At 38.4% G+C, this 18,551-nt stretch overlaps 2 protein-coding genes across 5 annotated transcripts; both read right to left on the bottom strand.

Moving 5' to 3' along the window:
* Window positions 1–207: 207 nt before the first annotated feature.
* Window positions 208–11,792, bottom strand: pald1b (phosphatase domain containing paladin 1b). Of its 4 annotated transcripts, none has more exons than XM_027015782.2 (21): window positions 11,564–11,792; window positions 11,202–11,339; window positions 9,462–9,662; window positions 9,078–9,180; window positions 8,498–8,677; window positions 8,188–8,352; window positions 7,848–8,008; window positions 7,645–7,720; window positions 6,347–6,498; window positions 5,995–6,088; window positions 5,716–5,820; window positions 5,506–5,601; window positions 5,174–5,308; window positions 4,309–4,425; window positions 4,042–4,221; window positions 3,548–3,745; window positions 3,268–3,408; window positions 2,991–3,062; window positions 2,497–2,637; window positions 1,764–1,919; window positions 208–1,111 (listed from the first exon to the last, which is right to left on the bottom strand). In XM_027015782.2, the coding sequence occupies exons 2-21, from the start codon at window positions 11,222–11,224 to the stop codon at window positions 962–964; spliced, it is 2,646 nt and encodes an 881-aa protein (XP_026871583.2). In that variant the 5' UTR covers window positions 11,225–11,339; window positions 11,564–11,792; the 3' UTR covers window positions 208–961. The 4 variants fall into 4 exon arrangements, with proteins under 4 accessions (XP_026871583.2, XP_026871582.2, XP_026871584.2 ...); XM_027015781.2 differs by having other exon boundaries at window positions 11,202–11,299; XM_027015783.2 differs by lacking the exon at window positions 11,202–11,339 and having other exon boundaries at window positions 11,564–11,601; window positions 11,743–11,761.
* Window positions 11,793–12,925: 1,133 nt separating this feature from the next.
* eif4ebp2 (eukaryotic translation initiation factor 4E binding protein 2) lies at window positions 12,926–16,573 on the bottom strand. The gene is made up of 3 exons (XM_027015809.2): window positions 16,275–16,573; window positions 15,591–15,767; window positions 12,926–15,418 (listed from the first exon to the last, which is right to left on the bottom strand). The coding sequence occupies exons 1-3, from the start codon at window positions 16,405–16,407 to the stop codon at window positions 15,387–15,389; spliced, it is 342 nt and encodes a 113-aa protein (XP_026871610.1). The 5' UTR covers window positions 16,408–16,573; the 3' UTR covers window positions 12,926–15,386.
* Between the last annotated feature and the right edge of the window lie 1,978 nt (window positions 16,574–18,551).

The following is an 18,551-nucleotide window of genomic DNA, read 5'->3' as shown; positions in this document are numbered from 1 at the left end:
GTTTCATGAGAAGGACAGGCACTGTCCACAGACTCTTGTCCACAGTGTGCTATATGTGTGACGTTTTGCGGATAAGCAGGATGCGGCACAATAACACACAGATTTATTCTTCTGAACATGCAACACTTATGACTTCCTTAAACACTATACACACTACAACACAGGAGACATATATACACTCAAGATGATTACACCTAACACAGAACAGGTGAACGACACGAGAGGGCGTGTCAACAGAGACGAACACACACACGGAGACGTTTGAGGAGGGGGCGGGGCCGTGATCTGACAGTATGCATCAATGACAAATGATTATTAAATTTGTCTATATATCAGACATCTATAAATTAAGTTGTTTTCCATTTGTCTACACAAAAAGAATTAAAATGGGAACAGATTGATAGGTGCACACCTCTGTAATGTGGTGATTTTGTGCCAGATTTGTTGCTGTCAATGCTGCATTTGTATCTGAAACCAAATATGAAAAAAAGGTCAACAGACAATGTGTACATTTGCTAATACAGCAAACCATTGTAGACATTAACAGTGTAAGATTGACAGAATAATGAATAGAGAGTTGGATATTGCCCTTAGCCTGAGCTGGGTTAATACAAAGGTGACCAGCTTAGGTCCTGGAGCTCTACCACCCTGCAGTGTTTAGTTCCAATTCTAATCTAACACCAGTTAATTAAGACTTTCATTAGCATTTGAATATTAGGTATGTTGGAAGGAGACTGGGTAGATGCCCAGAATCAGATGAGGCTTAACAAAGTGAAAAAAAAACATTTAAAAAGAAAAATTTGAAAAAAAAAAAAAAACAAAGCTGAATTTAGAGTCTCAAAAGTTTAATTCATTTACAAATATTCAGGGGAAAAAAACGAGATTTGTGCATGATATAAAAAATGGGTCCCAAATAGTCAGTCAGCTGAATGCTAATTTTCTGGCAAAAGCTAGCATTCCATTAGATAAACTCTCCACGGATAGGCAGAGAATGAACAGTATGCTGTCGCCAGCGGCAACGCAGACTAGTCAGTGGAGAATCCTCAAGTGCTTCAAACTCTGCAAAGCCCAGTTGGTTGAGGATGGCATAGATGCCAGCTCTGGCTGCAACCTACCAAATCAAGTAAAGTAAAGAAACTTGTCAGAGACTTTTCATGGCATTTCAGATACTGTACTACCCTTTTCCTGTCTTATATAGTAAGCTTTTTTCTGGTTTAAGAATGTACTGCAGAATGATGCAAAACTGGCAGATTCTGAAGAGCCCATGCTAGACAAACAGAAAACAGAGACTTGCTTTAAAGGTTCAGGCCAAAGACTTTGGCATTTAGTTATTAGGCACCACATATGCTCATACATATTACTTATTTATGACCTCTGAAATACCAGAACCTCCAGAAAAATGTAACAAGAAACATTCAAAATTTCCCCTTCACTTGTTTTTTTTTGGCCATGTCTTAGTTTTGGTTATCCTCAAACACTGATGTGTTCATGAAGGAAAAAAAAAACAGGGACATTTTAATGTGATGTGCTGCTCTACCTAAGTTTAAGTACTAATAGTTCTCCTAGTGTACAATCCTTAACTTGCTAAACATGACTGTGTGAGTGAGTTGCAAACCTGGTAAATGATTTGATTCTAAATGTAATGTATCTAAAATTTCTTCTTGAAAGCATTGCTGTCAAGCAGAATGACTTCAAGACTGTTATCACAGCATGGACATATCAGCTCTGTTTTTTTCTACAGTGATCACTGCCCCTGAACCCACCTGATGCATCCATAGGCTGAATGGCCGCCTCCAGGAGTCTTTCTTCTCCAGGTTGAGGTAGCTGTTGAACAGGATGAAGTAAATGTAGCGCTCCAGGTACTGCAGGCTCCTCAGTCGCAACTGCCACCCCTCATCCTTGCATTTTGCTGTTTTGATCTGAGAAATAATTGTTAAAAGTGCTATCAGTTTGATGTATACAAAGGTTTGATGGCAAAATAAGGTTGACTTTGATTTCTAAATAATTTTTATTTCTGTTGATATTGTACTTGAATGCTTTTACTCCCACATACTGTGGTGGGCAAAAATTAATTTAATTGGTGACAAGTTAATGCAGAAAATAAATATCCTTGAAGATCTGCACAGATCTCCTGTTTTATTCTCAGCCAAGAGTAGGTTATTAAATATCCTTATAATGTAATTTATTAAAGGGCCAAATTGTCCCATGATTTACATTAGGCAACTATTGCCTAAATGAGTTTATTCAATATCTAAATTACAGAATTGTAGTATTTCAGCTTGCATCAAATTTTCAGTAAGTGTTCCTTTTTTGCTTTTTCCAAAAAGCTAATGGTTTGCATAGTAAATGTGTCCATAGTATAAGCTGGTAACAGTGTCAGAGAGAGACAGACAGACAGAGAGTAACAGTCACAGGTAGACAGACAGATTATACTTGTGTTAAATGAGAGTGTGTATATGGGACAGGCTACACCAAACATTCCAACACACAACTCACCTCTTTATATGAGCACACAATGATCTCCCGTAGGTGGTAATGCATGGGAGTCATTGTTTCACTAACGATGTCTAGAGCCATGTCCACCTCCTTCTTCATACGATGACCATCAGGTAGCAGTCTGACCACCTGCATTACTGCCTTATACACAGCAACACACACACAAACTAAGTGACAAAAACTCTACACTAACATAACAACCCTACATAATCTTGAGGGCCTTTATGTAGATACCAGTTTAGTTAACAATTTAACTAACTGTAACTGCTAGGTAGGTTAATTATTATTGTGGAAGCATGACCCTAACAATGCCTGAGAAAATGTCAGAAAGGATATGAGAGGCCATTAGAATATTACACAAGAAATAAAGAAAAAACATGTTTACAAATACTCCAAACATTCCATCCATGAAGTATATTTGTATTCAAGATGACAAGCATATAGGACCATGTTTGAGAATAGTGCTACAAGACTAAAATAAAACAAAAACACACCTCAAATTCACCCTTGGAATATTTTGCGTCTGGGATGCTCACAATTTCCTCATCCCCACACTCAGGGAAGCCCTGTATGAATCATTGTTAAATCATTATGGAATCATTATTAAATCATTGTTAAATAATTTTAAAATGATTATTTAGTCCATTCAAACCTTATTGTATGTTTGATTCTTTTGTAACCTGCTCAATATCATGCAAGGATATGAGAATGTTATCCGACTATGTTAGGGTATGTTTCAAAATCTTCTACCAGAGACAGAGAGTGACCTACATTGAAGTGCCACAGAGTAAGTGTGGCAATCACCATGGCAGACGTGGTGCGGTCTTTCCCGTCACTGCAGTTGAAGATGAAAGCAGAGCTGGGGTCCTTAGCTAGACTGCCCTTGATAGCCTCCAACAGCTGGTCAAAGACCTACGGGGGAACAGCGAGAGTGAACAATGATTATGTGATTTACCAGACACTTGGGACAATACAGAAATACAGTACTTTATTGAAATGGCTAGATCACAGGCTCTGTGACTTACTTTGCACTAGCAGTGTGTTGACTTACCTCTTCACTGGGAGCACAGCAGTCAGAGAAAGGAATGCGCTGGTAAGTGACACCTGGATGGAGGACCTTTTGCTCAGCAAAGAGCTCACTGACAGTATGGCAGCATTTCAGCATTCTCATCTGCTTCTCCTGCTCCATGATAACCTCGAGCCACTTCTCACACTTCAGAATGTCTTCCTTCACTGCAGACTCCAGCGCCTGGAGGGACAGTTATTATTTCTGCTGAGCCTGGTGAATTTTGATATTGATGATAAGATTTTCTGAGAGAACACTTGTGACTTTCTTGGAGATTTTTTTTTGCCTCAGCTTAGCTGGCCTTTTTTAACAACTGCTTATATAACTCTGCATGTTGTCTACACTTGTGTTCATATATTCCATAACTTACACCTCCATGGACGGCATTGATGTTTGACCCAAAAGAGTTTAGAGACCTGTGGTATTGAAGAGGTAACACTATGTCGATTATGAGAGAGAAGGAATTAAACTGTAAATACCTCAAGTTGCTGGAGTTTCTGAACACACACTGGGATTGGCTGTTCCAGGCAGGCTGGTTCTCGAGGGCAGAACACCTGCCCGTTCCCTTCCACGAGCAGTTCCTCCTGCAGATTCACCCACAGCATCGTGGAATACTTCCGTCTCTCGTCTGTAAGGTACGACAGTACCATGGACACTGCCTAGAACCAGAGTCAGCATACTTTTAGCTTCCCACTCAATACAATTTTGCAACAGGTCTTTGCATAGTGACACAAAACATACTCTACCTCAGAGCTTGGCTGGGCCATACCATACACAGGCATCTTGAGAACTCGTCTGAAGTTGGCCACTCTCATTTCCTTGGCTGTACCAAGCATATCTGGGGCTAAAAACCCACTGGCCACCTTAGCAAAACAACAGCAACAACAACTGTTTAAAGTAGTGATGCTGGAACATGTGAGCAAACTGTATTTCTGTTTTCTGTTCTCTGTGTGGTGCATTGGCGAGGTCACATATACAGGAGATGCTCATGTCTGGAACAGAACACAGAGGAGCTGATCATCTCAGGGAGAATAACAATCTTTGTTCTTTTTATGCTCACCACTCAGCTTATTAGAAACATCTTCCTTGCACCCACGCACTCTGGTCAATTTGTTAGCTACAGCTATTTTACAGAGGCATTTTATAGATGCCAGACTCATTGATTTGACAGGACAGTTACAGACTCTAGCCCATTTGTCAGTGATCCCCCATTCATCACAGCTCAGTTGCCGACCATAGGAACAACACTGACTATATGTTATTTCGGTGACAGACCATTTTCAGCACAGCAGTGACACTGACATAGTAGTGGGTGTAGCATTGAGTGTATCAGGCAAAGCACTGTTGTTGAATGTTGTACATGTGTCAGCGGTACTGGTGGGTTAAGAGTAATCTTCCACCCAGACAAAATGTCCATGCAACAAGGTCCTGTGGCCATCAATTGAAACTGATGAAGAGTTTGAGGCTGGCTAACATGATTTGCATAGAAATAGATGGGCTGTAGTCTCTATATGTATACCTTGTTTTTAATACAGATATGCTTCAAATTAAATTGGTGGGAAGTTAAAATAAGTGAATGCGTAAGGTTTAACCCCTAGATTTGGGCCTCACCAGTATTCTCGTTCCATCAGAGATGAGGCTGGCTGGAGCTAAGAGCTCCGAGCAGTCCATACAGCCCAGGAGCCTGTAGATCCATGCATTAGTGCACATCCACTGACTGAAACTCTGGGCAAACATCTGGGGATACTACAGAGTGAAAACAGGGAAAAGCGGTTAGAGAGCAGATGAAATTAGAAATGAATGAATGGAGAAACAAGAACATGTCTAAGAGAGTGTGTGTACAATGCAAGACAATGAGGAGTAGATGAACAGGGGGAAATTGAAAGGAAATGCTGGGGAGAATAGAAAAAGAAACTGGGTAAATGTCACAAACAAGTCAGTACCTGATCATGAAGATAAGCATTAAACACTATAAGGAAGAAATAACGCTCAAGGCTCTGCAGGGTTCGTTGGCGGAAATAATCCTTTGTGCTGCTTCCCTTTGAAAAAGAAAAGATGTCTGTAACCTCCATTTCACAATGCTTGCTCACATCTTTTTAAAAACTATTAAAACTATTGTAATAATAATAATAGAAGACATATGTTTAACTCACTTGTATCTGATAATCCTCACCAATACCTTCCATTTTGCATTTATTTTCATACATTGAATCTTTGATGTTGTACATTTCTGAACACATGTCAATAGCTCTGTCAACCTGTGGTGAACAAAGGAAAATTCTTGCTTTAAGTCAACATAGTTTTGCAGCATGTGCATTAATGGGTCTACTACTGCGCATAGACCATATGCAAAAAAGAGCAAGTGCGTCATTAGGTGGTTGCAGGATCTGAGTGGCAGAGTGGTGTGATAAAAATGACTAGACTCCTCTAACCTCATCAAGTACTTGTTGACCTTTAGGAAGGCGAGTGATCAGAACCTGAATTACTTGAAAGTCAGGCTGGTGCTTGAACTGCACGTCCTCTTCCCTGAGAAAGAAAGTCCATTTCATTAACTATTTAATTAATTTGTTTTATTTTACTCATTTTTTCAATGACTGACATTTTATGTGAAATCAAATGACCATCAGACAAAACATGAGATGACACTGAAATAAGATGTGCAAAGGCAGGTAAATTATGCACCAGGAAGCAATTTTTATGTAATATTATTACATATCAAGTGTCTACTTTAGAAATTAAGTATTCTGCAATTAATACTGTACATATTACCACACAAATCCTCACCTGGAGATATATACCACCTCCTGCAAGTGGTGTAAAACTAATGCACCCAGGATAAGGCCCAGATTGGTTCGTCCCACCCCCACCTGGCAGCTGAAGAGCAGTGCAGGAGGATGCCGGGAGCCATCTCGCAGCACTGACAAGCTAGGGCTTTCCTGCACAAGGCAGAGGATAATACTATTGTAAGTTATCTGTTTTTGTGTGCAGCATTCACAACACGTGCAGTTATTATTAACAATAAAAGTTTATAATACATGAAACACACATTGCATGATTGACTTTCAAAGTAAAGGAAGCTCTCTGTTTGTGTGTAGGTTACATTATAGCCAGCAATCTGCAAAAGCACCAAAAAGGCAAGAGGTTCAAAATCAACTCTTTAACCTTTTTTCATGTTAGTGATATAAACATATGTGCAGACTAGGAGGAATTGAAAGTGAATGATGGCTTATTGTATGAATGAACAAATACAGTATATTCTTCGGAATCAACCTAATAGAAGTCAGGAACACACATCTTCCATTTCAAACAGAAGTATACATTATTCAGTTTTCCTTTAATGCTTAAATTCTGCCAAACTTAGCAAATGGAGTTCAGGAAAACATTAGTCTACCATTCCTCACGTAGTCTTGAGTTAATGTTTAGCATCCATGTGCATGTTATTATCGTTTCCAAAGACTAATATAGCACTGGGTGATGTAACATGATTTATCAGATTATCTGACAACCATTTAGGCTAATGTTTTGGAAAAGCCTAAAATGAACAATTAGCTCAATAAAAATGAATATCGGATCTGTGGGAGCTGACACACTCTTAATATAGTTTCTTAATGGGTTCTTAAAGTTCACCAGAAGATTCAAATCTGAAAAAAAAATGAAATAATGAAATGAAAAATGAAATGAAATAAAACATTTGCTTTCTAATGGGTTCTTTCACTTAAAACCTTTTCAATCTGTCAGTCTTGCTAAATCAAAGATGTCATGGTGCCTTCCCATAGTGCTGAGTGAAGTCAAATAAACAAGTTAAGCAACTTTAGGAACCTTTAAGGAAAATGCTTTATAAAGGGATGTTGTTGTTGTTGAAAATATGACAACAGCACAGTTTTTAACTGCCTACTATAAGATATATTTTCACTGCTATAAGATTTGCTGAGGTAATTGCCAGTGCATTATTTATAATGATAACAGCACTATTTGTTTCAATCTTAATTTGAACATGCATGTCCAAATCGGTCCAGACATACATGTCCTAATACCCCTACTCTTTCACTCATAATATACCATTATAGGCATGAAAATCTTACCCGGAGTATATTTACAAAGGCATCAAAATCCTCCTCCATTGGCGCCCCCTCCATAGGCAGTGGGAGTCTGTAATATCTTTAAGAAAAAAATAAGGGTGTAATTATAATTAACAATACAATTGTAATATAATGGTAATTGTGCTGGAAATATTACCATTAATAAAATGTTTCATATAAATGCTGCTATTTCAATTGAAAGTTACCTGTATGAAGGCAAACTAAAGAGTGGTCTTTTGTAGACCTCTTCAGTTATATGGATGTCCTCCTCAGACACAATCCTGACATGTTGTGGCTCATCTTTAAAGTTCTCAATATCATTATAAACAGTGACAATGTTCTCACTGAGTTTAGCAAAGTCACACAACTGCAAAAAAGAAAGGAAAATGAACACATAGCACTGGAAAAACTTTTAGAAATGCTATGAGCCATGTGAATATTGTATATGAGGTCTGTAAGAAGGAGATGGCCAGAACTCAGTATGGGAGTGTATTTCAGTATATGAGCTACATTTACATACATCATGTATATTATTCTATGACTTGCCTCTTTCCTGATAGAGAGCTCTAGCTGGTCTGCTCTGACCGTCTTTTTAAGGTGGTGTAGGTTCTCATGGAGATTATCTTTCCTCCTTGGAGTGTATGGAATAAAGTCTTTACCCAGATGGAGGAAGACAACTGGCTCTTCACGTACACAAAAAAATATCACGTCCTGCACAAATATGTCACTCATTTAAGGTGGGTAAAATCTCAATAATATAATCAGGATCAGTATATCTCTAAATATAATCACTGAAAAATATGTCCTGACCACAAAAGAAATGGAAGACTTTATATCTTGGCCAAGGATCACTGACCTCATAAGGCTCACTCTCCAGCTTCTGCAAGACCTGTTTGAAACCATTTAAGCTAGGCTGGCCCATTCCAAAAAGAGGGTGAGTTCCCTTAGCCTTGCGGAAGTTAGGGGCGCCGTAGTTTCCTGTAGTGTTTAACACATCTGCTTTACAGTTCACATCCTGAACCATAAAAAACTCCCCCTGGGTAAGAAAAAACATGTAAAAATAGTGAAGCTCACACGTCATGGTTTGACTGAAATCACTAGTGATTATCTTGAACAAAGCCAATGCAAAAAGGAATATGTTCATCAATCGTTTAATCATGTAAGGATCCTGTTGTTGTGAGTTTATGCATATAACAACTTATAAAAATGAAAAATCAACATATGTATGATATTCAACAAATTAAATTAATTCCATTTCAAATCTGAGTCAACTGTTATAGACTTGCAAATAGTAATTTGTCTGTTCTTCCATATTGTCTCTAAGCACGCTCATGTTGATATGTAATAATAAAATAATCTGAAATAATCTTAAATAATTTTTTTTTAAGTCTATCTTAAAGAATAATGTTAAAATAGCTTCATAAAGACATGCTTACCAGCACTAGGTAATGCTCAGGCATTGTGTCAGAAATTTTTCCAACTACCAAGTTGGCTGATAGGACACTGTCATGAATTTGAAACTCCTCCTTGCAGTTATACCTGCTCAAGGAAATGCCATTCAGTCTCTGCTCAGGTGTTTCAGCAGAGCCCGCAGCTTCTAAGGTCTGTTACATGTATTAGAGTGGGACTGTGCTTATTTAGTTCCAAGGCAGCTTGAATAAAATAGAATTTGAATTCATTGAATGAACAACTCATCTTAGTAAAAGAGACTCAATGTAAAAGAGATGAGTGTATTATACGGGAGTGGCATAAAGAAAACAGAAGAACTAGCAGACAATTAAGGCATCATACTGGATGGTAATTTTGAGGTCAGTGCTTACGTGATGACCACGGGTGCCACCTTGTTTGTGATGATGGACTTGGCCTTGCTGCTGGGGATGGCCAGCATCTGTAGGGAGCCACTGCTCATCGAGCTCCTGTCTTCAGCCACACTGTTACCTTGGTGACCAACTTGGTGTGTAGGTGTAACCAGCACAGGCTGGGATCCTGCACTGGCCGTGGTGCCCATATTCCACACAGAGCTGCAACGAGACCATGCAGAAAGAGGTTTTTGCTGGAAAAACATTAACCTACACTTGCATTCTGGAGCCACATTAGACATTTTTAAAAAGATGATTCCATGTGACTTTAAGCTCTTGACAATCAATCTGTGCTTCCCAAGAAGGCCAAAAATAAAAGGCCCTTATTTTTTTAATCAACAGCACAAGCATAACTACAACCCAGGAAAAGTTTCTACAGCAACAAACTAAAAATCTTTCAAGCTAAGTCATCAGACACTTCCTGGTGTATGTATGAAAAGACAACAATTTTGGCATACTATTAGATTTTAAAATAAACATCTCACAGTTCAACAGATGTGCTGTGTGTACTCATATCCTTTGCTCTGTGCTTCTTAATTTCAGACATCTTCGTAATTATATGAAGACTTGGATTTGATCCAGTAAGAACAAAACTCTCTGCTTCTAGCAGTAGCGTCTAAACATAGCAGGCTCTATTTTCCAAAAAGCAAAGATAAAAGGTGACCAGGCTTGTACCACTTCTTTGTCAGCTGGTGCTCTGGTTCTGTTCTCACAGTAGCAATGTTTAAGTAGTGGCAAAAAGAGAGAGAGCAAAGAGAAATAATATACATCTGGCAGCCAGACGGCTGGGTGGGTGGATCCAGACGTTCACAAGACATCCCCCCTCATGGAAAAGACCCAGAACACAAACTCTCACTTACCAACACTGATACATTACTGAGTGCTAACAATAAGCAGAAGGAGAAAGCACACTCAAAATCTGATTACATTTTTATTTTTTTAATATTCATCTAGAAGCCTAACTAAACTGATAATATATAATTTACAGTCTAGCACAAACAGTTTAGATAACATCTCTTAACAATATCTGGGATTTGGCAGATAGAGCTGCTTGACTAATTAATTTTCCCCACATACGTTTTATATAGCTAATGAATAAATATAGTAAAATCAATGTATCCCAGTCATGTCTTTATGCCTGTCTTGTATGTTTGAATGGCTGACTGGTCTATCCAAGATTTGTAGCCAGTGTTCTTGGCATCATGAGAATTGCTGCTTTTTTTAGGGGGCTTTAAATTCCATTTGTGTCATAGTGAAGTGAAAAAAGTGAGAAAAAAATCTCTAAATATGGCTGGGAAAAGGCCCAGGATGCATTTGTGTGACCTATGCGGACAGGAGGAAGGATATGAGCACCAAAGAACCACAGGGGGTGGGTGCTATTGATTGACATATCCTTAGTCAAACAAGTACATTAAGAATTTGATAATGATTATGCCCTGGTGTTCACCCGAAACCACTCACATTTCCAAAATATGCTTCTCTGATTATATATGTCTTCCTATTTGTATAGTACATCACTATAATAAATTCTAAACTATTCTAATATTCTTGAAAGCAGACAGATCTTCATTCCAATCAAATTGTTGGCCTACAAGTTGTGTGTAATTACAAGATAAAGCATTACAATTAAGGACACTTTGGGCCAAAGTAAATGAACTGTTAGCATGCACTGTACAAAAGTATTCTTAAACATCCACAAACCTCACAGTGGCAAACCTAGGCATCTGTGTGCACAAGTTGTATTTGTGGAACCATATTTATTTGTCTTCTCATGATCCAGCACAGCCACTAGCAAGGCCCTACACCACACAACAACAAGCACGTTTGCATGTCATTTCCCTACACAGATCAGAAAGCACAGCACTGCTGTTACATACAGTAGACAAGTTCCTCATGGAAGTGTGATATGAAGCACTAAAAATCAGAATTAGCAAATCGCATTAGCATTAGCAAATCTGTATGCCAGACACTAAACATCAAGCAAAAATTCATAAGTCGATTTTTTTATGTTGATAATTTGCATAGTCTACTAGTTCATGTGTAAAGGACATCAGATTTCTTACCTCGTCACATATATTCCTGTGAGATCTTCAGTGCTCACCTATGGATGGGCAAGAAGGATCCAACTTAATGCATCTTGCATTGTGAGTCCTCTCAGAAATGGCTTCTCACTATATGTATATATATTCTAACAGAGTTAGGTATGAATGCTACTGGGCAGGCTTCATGGACTAGTACCAACATCCTTCAGTAGCGTGTCCAAAGAAGGTTTCCAGACCAAGAGAAGGCGGAGTGGGCAGGCACTTCGCCTAGCTTCCTCTTCAACTCTAATCGAGTGCTGATAGGAAAAGAGGATGAGGGGCTGGACTCTAGCCACAAGCTCACCAGTCACAAGCTTCATCTCCTGGCAACCTTCAGCATGTACCAAGGAACACACTTTAATGTGGGAACACAGAAACCCGGAGAGGATTTACAGTGAAAGGAAAGCAGTCAACAAAACCTTACATTAATGAACTCCTGTACTGCTGAAAATAGACTATCAATCCTTTTTAATGACTGAGATGACTAAGCTTGTCATTAATCAACACAGATACAGAGCTACAGGAGACTGCATGACAGCTGTTAACTGACGGGCAGTATGATGAAGCATGACTGGATAGGGCTGGTGAGATCTACTCACAGAATCAGATTACTGAAAATGTAATAACATTAAAGTGTCTCAGAAGTTTAATTTAGAAGAGTATAGTGAATGAATAAGGTTAAAAGTTTACAATGTGACAATACTGACCCAAATAACAGTAAAATGCTCCTGGTTTCAGCAATATTCTAAAGTGAAATAGCTTTGAACTAGTGAGTAACTAAATAACTAATTGCGCTGTAAAATAATCACTGTAGATCCTTTGTGTTGTGAATGGAAAATTGTGTGAAGGTTACTTTGGTACTCATGGACAAAAGGCTTTAGTTTTACTGCCAGTTTCTTTCAGAGGTTTTGTTAAAGTGTTTTAAGAGGTGTTGCCTTTCACTGCATTGATAAAGAACCCCCTCAGTTTGAACTGCCTACTGGTCTGCTGTGGGCAGTGTGTTGCCATGGGTTTCTAAGTAACCAGGCACTCCTTGAGAGTCTTTCATAAACTATAGTTTCACCAGTACTAATCACATCTACCTGGAAAGCCAGAAAACATCCTAGAATTAAGACCCTGAATATTAAACATACTGTTTTCCATAAAACATGGCCTAGACCCATCAGAGCAAGTGTGTTAAAGACTGCAGAAATGTAGTTTCAAGAAATACAGTACTCTCAACATTGTACTTTACTATACTTTAGTGTATGTTGCTTCATCTAGTGGTTATATCAGATAATTAAACTTTAATTATTAACATTTCCTTCAGAACCAGAGATGTATACAGACCAACAGGGAAAAGGGTATTATTAAGGAACTTTTATTGATCTTGCTATAATAGTGTCCACTGGCATTGGCATTTATTTTAAATTAAAGTCAATTCAACAGGGTCTCAAACACAGAATAAAACATACAAGTTTGTCACTTTTAGAATGCAATATGCTAACAACTCAATCCTGAAAGGCTAGGGGCCAGGTATAACTGTCTGATGGAAAATGCATAATTTCTAATTGCAATGACAGTCATTAATCATTAAAATATATGACATTTGAGTTTAAGGGGTTGAGGAATTTGAAGGCTTACGATAGTCTATAGCAGGAGAGTGAGCAAAGAACTTTCACTTTGCTTTGATGTACATTTCTTCTTGTTATGAATGCAATTTTCTTCTTGCCAATTAACTTTTAAAGGAGAGATTAATTTTTGATTCAAATGTGCATTTATAGCAAAAAAGGAAAACAATTGGTAAACCTGAATAATTAAAATGTAACAGAAATTTAAGCAGTTAGCTATCAAATCAATTACTTTTTTAATGTTGATCAAATCACTGAATATATTAAACACATTATACTGTTGCAAGCCCACGCCTTTCTTCCTCTAAAAAAAAAGGGGGAAAAAAAAAAAAGGATTGGGGGGGTTGGTGTAGTAACTAACATGGTTCCAAAAATAGAAATATATTCTGATAAAACAATATTTTGATCATAATCAAATCAAACCAACAAAAACATTGGAATTGAATTGGTTTAAGTCACAGCTGCTAAGCTTAGCAAAGTAAGGCATGGGTAAAGAGACTGGGCACAAGAGATCATTACGGGGAAAAAAACAAAACAGAACAAGGATTTAAGTACAGAAGGTGTTAAGTAAAGCAGAGAGAATTTGGTGTATTCTCTTTTAAGCCACTTTTTAAGGACAACCCTTCAATCTCCTGTGAATCTGAATCCTCCTTAGGAAGGAAACAAAAAAGATTTCACAGAAATATGAGATTTTTATAACACTGCCATGTGACTTTGGAATTAAGATTTATATAAGCTCATAACATGCATAGAGGAGCATTGGAAATGTTCAAGTTTTAAAGACCTTTGAATTGTTGGGGGGGGGGGGGGGTCAAGCCATCACAAAACTTTCCGCATTCCCAAATACTTCTTGATTACAGCCATCATTCATTTCACAGCTGAACTGTTGGTAATGGATAAAAGTAGGGCAAATGACCTGACAACACTTCAGTGCTTTTCTACCTTTGATTCATCAATGAGGGAGTGTAAATATTGTAGCAATTGAAAAATGACAGCTGTCAAAACTGCCATTAAATGTTACATACATCCCTGTAATTTTGCTTTTTACAAGACCTAGATGTATATATATTAGGTATGTGATGTAAGTGCATCTTGCGACCATTTTTGGACTGGAGAACCTTTATACTTAGAAAGCATATTCACCCTTCACTCTGTCCAAAGTTCTATATATTGTCATTACCTTTGATCAACCACTAATTTTGTGTCACGTACACTACAGTATTTGTTGCCTTTCAGATTTAGTGACCACAAAGCTGATGGTGATGCTTCAAGTATCATCAGGATTCACTCATAATTCAAAGGTAGGGACAACCATATTACTAGCAGGTTGACTATAATTTTAATACATTCTCACTAGCTAAAGACAGTAGAGTTAACCAAAACAATTTTTTTTTTACCTTATCAACATGTTTTGCATGAAAGGGACAAAATCAATTAAATAAATTTGAATGTTCAATATAGTGTAGTTTTACACAGGACCAGAAACTTTGGGCACATTTTTGGTAGGATCCTGGATAACTCAAATTCTCACTTATGGTTCATGGTTTATGCATTTTTATGAAATTACTTTCCCATATTGAACATCTAATTTTAAAAAAGAGACATAAATCATGTATGAATGCCTGATTAATATAAAGGCTTGGAATGGAAAAAGAATTCTTCATTGTGAACCAAAATGTCAAACGGTATACTTGCTGTCACTAGTTAATGAGAAGTTTTTATGAACAACAACAAAAAAATTACTTGTACTGAAAATGATAACGTAGCAATGCGGTAAAAGAACAGAATGTGTGTACTGATAAATGGATATCCGGGCAGTACTGGTTCATAGTTACAGAGTAATGCATTGGGTCTTTAGAGGATATCTAAGTGTACTCTGAAATAAGTTCTTAATTATGATGAATAATTCTCCAATGTTTTTGGGCACTTTAAACAGATTTTTTCCCTTGCTGTGTGGCTAATGCAAGTACACCTGTTGGTAGCCCTGAAACCTAATCTGATCAGAATCATTTGTTAACTTTCAGGGCTCCAGCAACCCATCAGGCCAGCATGAGTCAACTATTCCCATGGTTACTTAGCACCCAGCAGCTAGACAGAGCTAAAGGAGAGGGCTCACAACATTGGTTTCTACAAGCCAAGCCACTGGCATAAAAGGTGCCAGGTTATTATTCTTTCATCATGTTGGTTCCTCTTCCTTAGATGTCCATCTCAAATTGAGCATCCTCACCTGTAACACATAAAAGGCTTGTGTGGGCTCCAGAATGATACGTATATCAACGTTGAAAAATGTAAGAATGATGGATCGTCGGATTTTTCAATAAGGCCCTTAACAGCATGAATATACATGTGTCAATGTAATCTTTTAAAGATCTGTGAATAAGTTGAACAAAAATACAAACCTGGTCCTGGTTTGCCATCATGGTTGCTGAAGTTATTAGCTTCATTCCTCTTGTTCTCATTCAGAACATTTTGGCTGGTTACTCCAGGGATGACAGGTAGGTGTGCTGGAGGAGTCTGAGCAATAGGGGAATTACGCCGGTCTAACAGGAATTTACGGTCATAGATGATCCGGGTGCCTACAAACATGATAAATCGATTAATAAAAACAGCCACTCAGTTTTTCCTCCACTACCCAGAACACAACCTTAAAAATCAAGAGAGACAGACCGGAGAAGCAGTATAGAAGAAGTATAGGTTTTGTTAGTAAACTACAAAAAAAAAAATCTAAATCCCATATTCGAATCCCTTGCATATTCGAAATACTCCACATGACGTTTACTGAAACCAACAAATAAAATTAACTGCCATCGATCACCACTTGAATGTAGACTTACAAACCCTTTCCTTTGTTCCATACACTGAAACCGTCCTGACTCTCAATCACTGCGCTACATGGTAACCAATCGCTTTATTTAAAGCGACAGCAGAGGCGGTGCAAATCCTTGTTTTTGTTTTGAGCATGCTAGGCTTCCTGGCAAATGTAGGCCACGCTCCAAGCATCGAGTTGAGCGAATGCAAGTGACAAATTTCTAGTTATATATATAAATCAGATAGCTACACAAAACTTTAAAAAAAAAAATTACCTCCCGGGGTAGTTGAAAATAAAGTGCCTCCAGGAGTGGTGCAATAATCGTGAGGTAGCTGGGTTGAGTCGTTGATCAGCACCGTCCTGGTCGGAATGGCCCTGCTTTCACTATGCTGACGACTGGACGACATTGCATTAGATTCGGCCACTAAGCAGTGTCGAACTAAAGTCGAATCCTCGATTAAGGTGGAAGCCCGGGCCGTTTCCCCTCTTTCTGTCGCTTTCCAAGGCTTTCTTGTCGTTCGACTTATCCTCCCAGCCGTCAGCACCGTCCCTCCCTCCGCCAGGCAGGAAGCAAAGCGGGCCGGAGGATATGAGGTCACAGCAGAAATTGAACACGTGTTCAGTAGGGTGCTTTTCATTTTGACCTACAGACTTCATGACTTCAGTAGTTGACGCATACCGTTCATTATATTTTCAGTCTAGCGTGTTTTGTTTTTTTTTAAATAAAATGTATTTTAAAAATGTATAAAGCAAAAACAAAATCATGGTCATAGAATAAATTGAAATTGCTTGCCATAAAAATCCATTACTTCACTCGTCACTTTTCAGTAGTTCTGATTTACCGAGGGAATACTTTCCTGAAGCTCAAATTGTTTTAGATATGAAAATGCCATTTTTAACATGGTAGATGTCCAATCCACATGTGGGAATCTAATCTATACCACAATCCAGTTCTGACTTTGCATGTTCTGGTCCTCCAGAAATGGCAGCATCACGCATGGAAAGTGGGGGTGATACCACAGAGCATGCCGAGGAGGCCGGACTCCCCACTTCCACCCCTCTCGCTGCTGCTCACAGATTCACTCACCTTCCACTGAACTCAAGTGTTTCTCTCCCGAGGTTGAACACAGGAAACCATGAGGAAATCCAAGCAGAGTATCCAAGAGCCCTGGGTAGGCAGGAGGCAGAACCCTTTTACCCAGATCAGGCTGCCATCATGACTGGAAGCTGATTTCTCCCTTTCATGTCAACTCGGCTGGCGGTGACAGACATGATGTAACAGACTATCAGCTATCCAGTGTGCTGTTCGCAATATGACAGAGCATGCCTGACCATAGCAATGACTCAGATGAGCCAATGTTGACAGCAGTGAGTTGCTTTCCATCCACATTGCATTCGCTCGCAGCAGCAGCCCAAATCAAATCAAATTCATTTTATTGTCAAATTGTAATTAGAGGAGTATAGTGAGTAAAAAGCTTAAGTGCTTACTCTTTACATTGTATTAGTACTATTACAAAAATTTATATGTAAATATGTGTATTTTCCAGACATTACATATATACAATGTCATACGCATGTATTAATCATACATTCTGTGCACCATTACAGTAAAATCCTTGAATAGACACTGTATTTGAAATAGTACACAATGAGTGGATAGGCAATAGTAGTTTATAGGCTTTTAAATGAGTCACCTGATTCACCACCAACAAAAAAATGTCATATTTGTGAAAGAACTCAATTGGCAAAGTTGACATGCTAAAAGCTCGTGTGTGCATCACAATTTACTCTGGAGGATAGTAAACAGTTCATCAGTTGGACATAATCAGGTTGAGAAGGCAGAAAAAGTCAGATGGCGAGCTTTTGCTGTTTTCTGAGGTACTGTCGTCACTGCTTTTGCATCGTTGTTTTACTGTGCTGGCAGTGCTGGCTGATGACAAAAGCATACACTCTCATTCATGCTGCATGACCACAAATTGGATATGTATCCAATTTAGGACTACATACGAAAGTAATTGAAATCTGATTTGCAAAGATCAGAAATGAAAAAATTTAAAAAATCAGACCTGCATTACATTAAGTCAAAAAATTGGATTTGAATAACTTCTGCCTGGTAATTTGAATGTAACATAATTGTTCAGTCTTTCTGGAAATGGAGAGAGAGTGGCTTTCTTAATATTATTTATCCTAGGTAGATATGTCGTTAGCCAGCTAGCAGTTCTTTGATTTGGTTCTGCTAGCTAGGAGAGGGGTATGTTCAAAATAGTCTACATACTACTTGCATATTGATTGGACCCCAAATCAGTATGGCGTATGTAGTATGCAACCAAAATATACCCAGATGATGTACTACTCAGGCCAAATATTCTAATACGTGGCCACAGCTATCTTCGTGCTGTATTGCATCCAATTATGCATCAGTGGCATAAAATCTTTTACAAGTGTGAAGAACTGTCATAGGTTCATGTGAACTTGTAGTATGGTTTGTGTTTGTTGCATACTGGATTCTATACTGTATACTGCTACGGGGATCAGTATGCAGAATACGGTA

Source organism: Electrophorus electricus, chromosome 11 (assembly GCF_013358815.1).
Source record: "Electrophorus electricus isolate fEleEle1 chromosome 11, fEleEle1.pri, whole genome shotgun sequence".
NCBI lineage: Eukaryota > Metazoa > Chordata > Actinopteri > Gymnotiformes > Gymnotidae > Electrophorus > Electrophorus electricus.
This window is presented reverse-complemented; position numbering and strand designations above follow the sequence as displayed.

Excerpts from the sequence above, each read along its gene's own strand:
- pald1b (XM_027015782.2), bottom strand. The coding sequence starts at position 11,224 with ATGCCTAGGTTTGCCACTGTGAG. Across the intron at positions 8,009-8,187 it reads AGCTCTCTATCAGGAAAGAG|TTGTGTGACTTTGCTAAACT; the intron begins GCAAGTCATAGA and ends TCTTTTTTGCAG. Across the intron at positions 1,920-2,496 it reads TTGTGTGCTCATATAAAGAG|ATCAAAACAGCAAAATGCAA; the intron begins GTGAGTTGTGTG and ends ATTATTTCTCAG.
- eif4ebp2 (XM_027015809.2), bottom strand. The coding sequence starts at position 16,407 with ATGTCGTCCAGTCGTCAGCATAGTGAAAGCAGGGCCATTCCGACCAGG. Across the intron at positions 15,768-16,274 it reads ATTTTCAACTACCCCGGGAG|GCACCCGGATCATCTATGAC; the intron begins GTAATTTTTTTT and ends TCATGTTTGTAG. Across the intron at positions 15,419-15,590 it reads TGATGGCAAACCAGGACCAG|GTGAGGATGCTCAATTTGAG; the intron begins GTTTGTATTTTT and ends TATGTGTTACAG.